Genomic DNA, 10,922 nt, shown 5'->3' on the forward strand with positions numbered 1-10,922 from the left:
CAATTTTTTTCCAACCAGAAGATCCATAATTATTTACATTTAATAATACTCCTATGAATTAGTCATGTTTAGTCAAAGAATATCGGACATAAAATTAACAAATGATAGCGATGAGTAGTACCACAATATCGCAAATTTCTCGGTGATTCAAGGCTTGAAAATCGTTGACGATCTTTGATTGGTTTATGACCGTGATTGGATGCGATCAGTCCGAATTCTGGCCAAGCAGTTGTGATGAAAATGTTATAAATTTCTATTTCACTGCCATTCCATTGTAATTTCCCATATTTCCTGTTCAATTGTGTTTGGGTTGGCGTATACAGGGTCATGCTAATGATTGAGAAATTGAAAATATCGCTCGGTAAATTGACACAATTACGTGGGTCAAATGCATAAAAATACAATTTAGCAAGCCTCTGAGTCTATTAATGTCTAATCCAAAAGATATATTCCACTCGATTCGATTAGGAGTGCCTGTGTAAGTTAAATTTAAGAAGTCAAAATGTACATAACTTGGTGGAATTGAATAAAAATTGATTTTTGATGTCTTGGGTCTGCCGTGGTTAGATTTAGGATGAAGGGCAAATAAGATTTACAACGATTTTCAAATTACTTATACCCCATGTACAATGAAAAATTGCAATATTGGACATCCCTCCCCCTGATCAACAGCTTAGATAAATTTTCAATCGGATCAGACGAAGACCTAAAGAGATTACTTTCCCGTAATGTACCGGTGCGTGAAAAAAGTGTGAGTAGGACGGAATAATATTATATCGTAATATCAATCATAGCAAATTCGATCAAGGGTCCACGTAATCTCGTCAACGGACCCCTAATGGAGTAAGGAGAATTTGCACAAGTCAAAATGAACATTATCGGTTCATTGTATCAATAATTGTCCTTGGATCACGACACAATGGCATAATGGGAAAGATTATGGTAAAGCTGCAGAAGGCTGGCACTGACTGGCACCGATGGAAGTTTCAGATGCATAAAAATAAGCGGTCGGTTTTATATATAGAAGGGAAGAGTAAGCTTATATTCTAGGTTTAATCCGAGATATACCTACATCTGCATTTGAGGAGAATACATGGCCGACATGTTATTTGACCAGCTCGGTTAGTTTTCTAATTTGGGTTCTTTATCTTTCATTGTTTTGAAATAGTTTGTTGGAACGGTTCTTAATTTACTTGGCATGTGAATTATGTGATATCCAAAATATTAGTATTACTATTCTTTTTTTTTTTTTTTTTTTTTTTTTTTTTTTTTTGGAGACAGGTGATTGAACCTTTGAATTTCAAGAAAGGTTTCAGAAGTCATATGCACTCTGCTGTCATCACGGAATCAATCATGTACTGAACTTTATTTAATTTCTTTCCTTTTTGGAAGTACAAACTAGAACACTAATGGCAACAGTTCGTGAAATAGATATATGGGTTATTATTTGTTATTAAATAGAACACGTTAAGATTATAAATATGAAGATCTGCATGCCTCCTTGAGTTTTGAAACTCGTACGTTCCATTTACCCTGCTTATAATTCAATTATCATATCTCGCACATCGCTCCTTGTAATTGCCTTATCTCGATTATTATCGGCCTTAACGGATAATTATTAAGAATAATTCATTCATCATTGAATAATAATTTGATTACCTCCTATTTGATATTGTACAGTCATTTCTTTCTTTTTTGCAATTCATGAAATTTCGTGGACCTTAGGGGATTTTTGTTCTGTGCATTACGGACAAAATGAAAATTACTTCTAAAAGCTCTTATTCCTCACTTTATAAACCTAGAAAATCCGATGACAAATTTCTTGAAACACGCGAAAATATAAAACCTGGCCAAACCTTCTTCATCATTATAGTTGCACAATAGTAATTTTATACAATCAGTAAAATAAGAACATATCGGGGAAATATTAGAATACACTTTTTACGAAATAGATGAAAGCACTTATGCCACTCTCTGGCTGCCAGATACAGTTCTTTATTGAACGAATACTGAATGGTATATATGTACAACCAAAATGATTAAAGTACGAGCATTTGCCAGAAAACATTGGAAGCATTGCATTCACGTAAGGGTAGATAAATGCCTTGTAATACGGGTCTTACAGAAGATTGTCCTTCAAGTTACAGATGTATAAAAACTTGTAAATACAAGCGATGATTTTAAAGAAAATAATTTTGATGTAAACCTTCAAACATTTGGTTGTTCGAGAACGATGTTTGTCTCCAGATGAATAATACTGGGGATGTCACAGAGAAAGTAATTTGATAAAAGCAGCCAAACGCTACACTTTTTTATCTAATTTTCACCAATTAGGAGTGCCGATAGCTTGCCCAAAAAATTGAGTGCCCATTGCTTGCCCAATAAGGTTCACATGAAGTATCAACTTTCTACACCTTTTGGCTGCTTATTTGAGCCGCAGGAAAAGCTCTGCCCTATCGGCTCCTCCAACTGCAGTCTCTCCAGCGGTTCCGCCACTGCTTCCTCCTGCTCCACCGCCACCACCGTTCACTGCCTCCAAGGCCAGAGCGTGGGAATGCTCGCGAGCCTTGCGCCGTAGTTCTGCCACGCTGGAGCTCCTGTGTTCGTGGTTGACCAGGATGTTACTACAAGAAGAAGCACGGGGTGGACAGCAGGTGCAGAAACCATGTACGCCTACAGCAGAAGGCAAGGCAAGATATCAACGTTCAAATTTGCACGTACCGTTGCTCTAGTATACTATTTTAAACGATGCCACAGTGGCGGGCCAAGGAGGGATTGAGCTCGAGACTTCCCCAAATTAAATAGAGATGTAAGGAAATGTTCTGAAAAGTTATTTTCATCCTTCCCTTATATTACGGTTTCGTTACTGGAGCATCTATGTGTCTAAAGATTTGCGTTTATGTCAACGCCTTTGACAAGTATTCCTGACGAGATTTTATTTGATGAAAAAGCATCAGATATTATGTGAATAACTTTGTATCTATAAAATCATAATTGCGTGAATGTTCGTGAATGGACTCAAATTACGAATATTGAAAATACCTTCTTAAATATGCTTTGCTGAAATGGCGTGTGGTGTTTCGGAAGCATGTATTTTGGGTTCTCTGCAATCATTTCAGACGAAAAGTTTTTGCTATGCGTTTTATTGTCATTAAATATTAATACTTCTACTATCTGTCGACTCTTACCTTTCACTCCCTGGTGTGCTGGGGGCGCAGCCTGTGCTGCAGGCGTTACAGGGGGAGGAAGCTGGAATAGCGGCCTGCCCACAAGGGTGGGGTTGAAGCAAGACTGGAACGGGTTCCTTAAAAAACAGACGATTTCTTCATCAATAATGTAAATATAATCAATCAATGCAAGTTCTACATTATACCACTTTTTTTAGGACCCGGATCCTATTAAGCTTGAGCATTACTACACGACACTATTTTACACCTATTTTGGATTCTGTCAGAAAACATCCGGGGCGGTTTTCAACTTACACGTGGAAAGGAGGAGGGAAGTGGTAGGGGCGGGGTCTGCTGGCTGCTGCAAGCTGCTCCAGGCGCGCCGCCAGTGTTGCTCCGTTATGTAAACCAGGGGGTGATAATTGCAACAAAGGGTTCATCATGTATGGCTGTGGCGGCATTTCTCTCTTTAATCCATCTGGCAATGGCATCATATTGTGTTCAAGATGCTTAGAATGATTGTTCTTTCCCTTGTTGAATATTTCAGGCTTGCATTCGTTATCTGTCTGGCTGAGTTCGCTATTGTTGTCGCTCTCAGATTCGATAAGACGCTGTTCTTTCGATTCAGCGTTGCCCGGATCCTTGGGCGATATTTTCTGGTAGTCACCGGCGTCTGGCGAAAGAGCCTCTTCAATCACGTCTTCTTCTTCGGCCACAGACAAAGGTTTGGTCGTTGAATCTGTTTGTTTATGAGGAATATCGTTCTCAGTAGATGAAGTGTTCTGTGGTCTCGCTTGTCCTTGATGAGAATCGCCCTCACCGGACCCTTGTGTCGGCGCGGCACTGTTTTGTTGCTGATATCGCTCCGTCTTCCGCCATTTTGCTCTTCGATTTTGAAACCACACCTGTAAAAAGATGCCTAAAAATTCAAACGGTGGGATGAGCAATTTCGAAATTTTATTGTATTTTTTCTGCATGGCAAGGTTCGACGACACAATGAATACAAGGATTCAGAAAAACCTTCCACCGTCCTGTAGGTACTATCTCTAACAACTTCTATTTTAATAGAAATTAAAATTAACATCCACACTGTTGTAAAATGAAAAATGTATATTTCCGTGCAAATGTCGAATTGACTTTCATTTTCAGTTTTAAAAGCGGACATATGTAACACAACGTCATTTCTTCTAAATTTCAACATAGAGCAAAGTTTGCATTAAAAGTGATCCGACAAAAAATTCCATTAAACACCCGCTTTGTCAATATTAATCACAGTTCTGACGGCGACGAAAAACACGCGATCACGGTCACCAAGGTCTACCACCTACGGCACCCTGCCGTAACTCCCTCCAACGCACGGTGTCGTAAAAAGCTTTTCGGGCGCAATCAGTTGGTGTAATGTAGATAAAGTCAACACTGTTCAACTAAGTGCGGACAGAGAGCAAGGAAGACTCTGCTATTGTTTTTCAGCTAAGAACAATCGTAAGATTTAAAATGACAACGCAACCGTATAATTTAACAACGATCAGCGGAATAATCCGTTTATGCGCATCAACGTGTTACACAACGGTGATTAATTTGTTCGGGAAGTGAAGCGACCCGTCTGTGAGCAAATGACAAGGTGGTTCCTTCAAATATTGAACTTATTACTTTTCAATTTGTCCTGTAGAGGCATGAAATTGCTACCGGTTACATAGGGAAAATGAACTGTTTGAACTAGTTGGGGTGGCACTTATAATTACATTCGACTATGCAACAAACACCATTTTAACTTTTTTATGCAAAAGTTATATTTTTTACAAAAGAATAAACCGCCCTTTGAAATTTACGCGAAAAACTCTAAGGCTATGCAAAATATTTAGACAATATTATAGAGAGTATACCTGAACTGAAAGGTAAACTGACTGAGGATATTTTTTGTGCTTCAGTAAGAAATTATGTTTATTTCTATATCTCGTTTCAAGTATCTTTAGATAAAAAATGACCCCAAAGTACAAAGAAGAGGTACCTGTACTCGAGCTTCAGTTAGGTTTATTCTCATGGCCAAATCCTCCCGCGTGAAAACATCAGGATAGTGAGTCTGCGCAAACGCCTTTTCTAGTTCTTCTAGCTGAAAATGATAAATACAATTTCAAGTTGGTCCATCTTTTTCATTTTTGTTTTGTAAAAAAAAAACACATTTGTCGCTTTAAGTCATTTATCTGATCCAAGTTTCTGGTTTTCTAGCAGATGTGATAGCGTTTGAAATTCTATCAAACAGTGATATCAATGAGACCCATCTCTCTCTCTCTCTCTCTCTCTCTCGCCTACCTGTTGGAGAGTAAACGTAGTTCTATTTCGTCGCTGCTTCCGTCTGGCAAAAGTGTCGTCATGTAGATCTGGGTGAATCCCGAATGTGCCGTCTGAAAATTGGCGAAATTTGAACATTTGTAACTTGTTTTGTTATATTCTGGATGCTCAAAAAAAAGCTGTGTTCGAAAATGTATTTTCTGTGTACTCTTTCACGTAACGTTTTGTTCATATTTTTTCTTCTCTCTTTGGGAAATTTCTGTATTGGCAGTTTTCGTTTTTGCTGTGCCAGTAAGAGACGATCTTTACTCCATTACTCTCTTTTGGTTTAGTTCTTCCCACGTATTCTGCTGGTTTAGAGATTTTTTTAGAAAAAAGACCCATTGAATCATTTGTTTGGCTCTCCAATAAGCATACGAATTACTATTATCTTACCTCTTTTGAAGCCTAACATCATATCTAACCTTGTACTTATGTATAAAAATTCAAAACTGATGACATCTTGTAGAAAAGAAGTTTATCATCCTACCAAGCGAGTATTAAGATACTTACATGGATTTGGAGGGCAATGCGTATAGTCCAGTCCCAGGGGACGCGCCGCAGGGTGTATAGGCGGTAGACTGCTCGGGGGGTAATGAAAGCAGTACATTCTGCTGGGCAACTGAAAGTGAAAAGTGTAAAAATAATAACAATAATAACAAAGAATTGAAATAATTTTCATAATTGCAATAATACTAATATTTGTTGGACGCATTGATTGGAAACATGATTCTGCTGAATTTTTATCTGTGCAATCTTGTGCTGAAATGGTCTAACCGGACTGAGACAAAACAGATGGCAAAAACGAACCTTTCTGTTTGATTTTTATCTGCTGAACGGAAAAATCGCGTACAGAGACAAAGCCTGCTTAATCGATTTTCTCCATCGAAGTAAAGACAGACAGACGGACAGACAGCCAGACAGACAATCTCATCACAAAACACTAAGTCTAAGTAATCATGCTATCTGCACAAAAGTGCTTCTAATGGGACTGGATTCCCTTGTGGACTTGGAAACATAATTTTTATCGCGCCATAATAAAGATAGTAGTGTTTTAAAATGTAATTTTCCGTAGATTAAGAGCATAAATGAAAAACGCATAAGACTGTATTATTGCGCCTGGGGCGTATTTTTTTCGGTTTGAATTCGCTAAGGGTTTAATTTGTCAAAGAGGAACATGGAGTAATTGCATTATACAGCGCTGAATAGATTAGAGAAACTAATGATGTCGTGTAAATTGAATCAAGAACTAATCGAATTCTGATGTGAATGTATCGAAAATGGAACATGAAGTTTTTTCTCACTGTGTCCACCGTGATACTGTGACAAAGGCTTTTGCAGCCAAACAATTTCTCTCGGGAGATTTGAACTTAAGTGGAAAACGAGGCAAGCCATCCGCTGGTGGAGACAATTTACAGTTCAGTTAAAGTTCTTTTTTGCCGCGGCACCACATCCGAATACTGTCCTGTGGTAACCATATTTAAACATCATACATAGTCATTCACAATACATATTATCATCTGTAATTTAGCGCCATTACAGGTAAGAATATATATAGAGAGAGAGAGTTGGTCAAAACACTGTGTACATGCGTTTTATGTTCGTGTGCGCAAGTGTGTGCGTTTGCGCATAACTTCTCGTTCGTTTCCATTGTGTTAAGCCTGTCTGTGCACTTGTAAGATACTACTGTGCTAATTATCAAATCTTTAGAACGTATGGCTAATTGATTTGCGTTTGGGCCTATACGCTGTGCAAGCTTTTTGCTCTTTCCGTCCATCTAGATTTATTGTAAGCATTATTATTATTATTCTTATTAGTAGTAGAAGTATAATTTTTGTGATTGTTGTCGTTGATGTAATATCAAACTCTTCTTTCTGTTTCTCTACTATACGAAAGAAAATAAATGTAACAAGACCACAAGCTTTTCCCTAGGGTAAACCAGTTCAGACGGGTCACTTCTTAGGTTTGTTTCAACATATTAATTCCGAAAACTTCCTCACTGTTTCGCGATATTTTCATGAGTAATGTTAGAAACTAGTGTGTTTCTCTAATAAAATCGCAAGACTTCATTTGCAGAGGTTACAGGTTCCTGAATTGATCACACTTCCTAACATTTGCCAGTCTGACATCGTTACCTATTTATGAATCACAAGGATGTGCATTTAATGTGCATTAAAAGCATTTGTAACTCAATTAGGGCGCAAATTAAATTAGTATTGGCTTAATCTTTCTAAAAGAATACGCGCATCGAGCAACGATAAGGGATTAGGTTTAATGAATATAAAGTCGGTTTGCGATGTACGTGATGTACGTAGCACGGCTAATAATGCGGTTGGTAATAGTGTTGTTTGCCACGTAACTGGTATTCTCTATCATACGGGATGAGGCAAGCTACTTAACATGACGTATGCAGCAACATGGGCTAAAGTTTGTTGAATTTTTATTTATTGATCGACTCAATTTTCAACTCAAATAGAAAGACCGTTAAGTTTTTTTTTTTCGTTTTTGCTCTTAAGAAAAAGGGAAAACGGGAAGTAATCAAGTCAGTTTCTACCTGTGTGGTGTTTAGCACGACAGTCGTAGACAGGTCTAATTTCAGGTTTCCAATTCATGTATGCATAGACTCTATACATCTATGTGTATATGCTATCGGTGCGACTTATATCTGTTACTGAATGCAAATATAAGGTTAAAGGCACCAGTGTCAGACCCCAAACTTACGTTCTTAGAAGTTCATGAACAGTGACAGTAAGAATGTTTACGTAATTATTTCGTAGTATTGTCATTTTGTTTAAACTTGTTCGGAAACGATTCTAATGTTTTTGGAGGCACAGAAGAGAAAAAGCATTTGGCACGGATTTTAGCAAGCATAAGGTTGAGGAAAAACCTGGAAACTAGCTACATCGCAATCAGAATATGAACTGCTTTCAATGGGTCTTAAAAGATACTCTTAAATGCACTGAACACCTTATTTCCCTTTTACGATTGACAACTAGTTATTCTAGCTGAATGGTTTTTAGCATTTCCACGTATTGGAATCAATTGTTCTTATAACAATGTGTCAAAGTGAAATTAATGATAACAGTGGCGGATTAAGAGGGGGGTTCAGGGGGTCCTGCCCCCCCCCCCCCCCCCCCCTTCGGTTTCTGAAAAATATATCACACCAATATTCCCCTCTTGAAACTAGAATTTTTGTTTGCTCTCCAAAATACCAAAAATTTTTTGGGGCCTGCTACTTGAGCAGACCCCGAACCCCACACCAAAGGGGCGATGGTTGGCTTCGCATTCGAACCCTGGCGTTCCGGACCCCCCCCCCCCCCCCCCCCTTCAAATAATCCTGGGGCACTTTAATATGACGTAAACAAGAAATGTTCTTTGTTGTTTTATAATTATTTAAGTTAGCGAAACACCTTGCTTTTGTGGTTTTATCTTCTAAAATATACATCTCATCTGGCATGCTTAATAACATGAATAAACCAATCATTTATTCACGTCAAAGTATAAAGTCTGTGACAAATAGTTGTATTTATGTGAAATTGTAGTTTCACCTTTGCGAAAGATAGAGGAAGGCAGTTAACAACTTTATGCAATTTCTCCCCATATAAGCTTGGCTAACAGTTGGTTTGAAGCGTTGGAATCCATTTTATAAAGGGCTAATTTCACGTATTTTTTTACGATTAAGTCGGTTGTTGTCCTTTTTAATAACTCAACTACACAATGCAACATATATGGCATTGATAGGTGCTCTGTATGTCTGGAAATCTCTGAAACTGAAATCTGAAGAATCGCGGCACATTATGTATCTTTGAAGTGTTCATACTCATTTTCACTCATTTACGCCTGGTAACAGCGACTTCATGAATATTTGTTATGGCATTCCCTTTAAAGCACGCATTATATTATTCCAAATCCGATATTTTATCGAAAAATAATTATCTCAGTGTCCGCTAAATGGAATGAAATAAAAAACATTTTGTATCTATGCCTTGGTTAAGAACAGTCCATGTAACCATTCTTTAATAAAAAATAAAAAAAGAATCAATTTTGCAGATAATTTCATGCATATTCATTAAAAATGTTGACAGCCTTCATCACTGCCAATAAAACTTAAGCAATTGATTTCCAAGTTCACATATTAAAAGTTTCTGTAGAACGTTGCACAGTTGTACCGATGACAAAAGTGAGATTAAAAAATGACAAAGTAGCAGTAACCCACCTCTTTTTCTGTCATTTGCTCACAATCAAGGAAGGGCAAAATACCGATAGCTTAAATATATCAACAATATACGTTAAAAGAAACAATGTCTACACAAAATAAAATAGTTATCAAATGGTCTCATTTACCTTGCTTTTACGTAGTGCGTCGAAAAACGTCGATCTCAAGATTCCAACACACGTTCAAACTGCACTCGATCTTAACCGTGGTGTTGTCGTGTCTGAGGCTTGACTGCGATTCACTCTCGTTCCCTGGCGGACCTCCATAAAATATCCATAATATCAAAGTTCAACCAATTCAATTAGTAGTTATTTGATTTTATGCCACTTGTCCTCCAATAAGATTTAATTTGGATGCATAATAAAAGTAGAAAATTGGTTTACACGGGACATCCTTCGATCTACATAATTACACATCAATGCAAGCGGTGGTAAAATGGAATTTTCAGCATGGCTTGGTGATAAAAAACAGAGCATGTCATGTAATGCGAACTTGCGCATGAGCCCACACCCGCTCTTCACAACTGATTTACTTGGCGAATATATGTGTAGGTTTTATAAATATATTCTAAAAGTTCCAGACTGAACTTTTAATGTGTTATTCATTCTATGTTAAGAAGTTGAGAAAAAAATTCCTTAAAATTGTTTGTGCAAATGTAATGTTAAAATGACGCAATCCCTTCAAGGGACACCTTACTTGAGTCATTTTTGCATGCCTTTTTAAGAAAATTTGTGTGTGATCTTTATTATTTATTTGTTTATTTTTATTTTTATACAAAATTCCCACTTATATGCACTATGGAAATCTAGGAAGTTTTGCAATTCTTTTTATTTTTTATTTATTTATTCATTTATTTTTTCGAGGGGGGCGTTCCAACACACCGTGTACGTATTGAGAGAGAGAGAGAGAGAGAGAGAGAAAGAGAGAGAAAGAGAGAGAGAGCTTTCAAATTGTCATAGGTTGAGCAAATATCCTCAATTTTTGATTTCACACAAACACATACCACACAGTGCGCCAGATGAAATGCAGTGTTGGAATGATTTGATATGTATTGCAGTAGGTGAGAATTTTTTCCAGCTCGCTCTATCGATCTTTCTCCTTCACTTTTTTTACTTTTGTTATTGGTTAATACTCTCCAATTATCGAACACTACCGTCTCTTCCCACCAAAAGAAAGTATACCGATTTGTTTAAATGCTTCAAATTTAACTT

The 10,922-nt window shown here is 37.4% G+C and overlaps 1 protein-coding gene across 1 annotated transcript; it reads right to left on the minus strand.

The window, feature by feature from the left end:
• Positions 1-1,999: 1,999 nt before the first annotated feature.
• LOC106162665 (uncharacterized) lies at positions 2,000-5,594 on the minus strand. The gene is made up of 5 exons (XM_013540016.2): positions 5,478-5,594; positions 5,176-5,277; positions 3,483-4,072; positions 3,189-3,304; positions 2,000-2,673 (listed from the first exon to the last, which is right to left on the minus strand). Exons 1-5 carry the CDS (start codon positions 5,592-5,594, stop codon positions 2,426-2,428), a joined length of 1,173 nt encoding a protein of 390 aa, XP_013395470.2. The 3' UTR covers positions 2,000-2,425.
• Between the last annotated feature and the right edge of the window lie 5,328 nt (positions 5,595-10,922).

The sequence above is a fragment of the Lingula anatina genome, chromosome 2 (assembly GCF_051362555.1).
Source record: "Lingula anatina isolate TDL-2025a chromosome 2, LinAna3.0, whole genome shotgun sequence".
NCBI classification, from domain to species: Eukaryota; Metazoa; Brachiopoda; class Lingulata; order Lingulida; family Lingulidae; genus Lingula; species Lingula anatina.

What these genes read in the sequence shown, in the direction of transcription:
- LOC106162665 (XM_013540016.2), bottom strand. Translation starts at nt 5,594, where the DNA reads ATGTTCAAATTTCGCCAATTTTCAGACGGCACATTCGGGATTCACCCA. An exon ending in CTACGTTTACTCTCCAACAG is followed by an intron (nt 5,278 to 5,477) that starts GTAGGCGAGAGA and finishes TATCATTTTCAG; the next exon opens with CTAGAAGAACTAGAAAAGGC. An exon ending in TAACTGAAGCTCGAGTACAG is followed by an intron (nt 4,073 to 5,175) that starts GTACCTCTTCTT and finishes ATCTTTTTACAG; the next exon opens with GTGTGGTTTCAAAATCGAAG.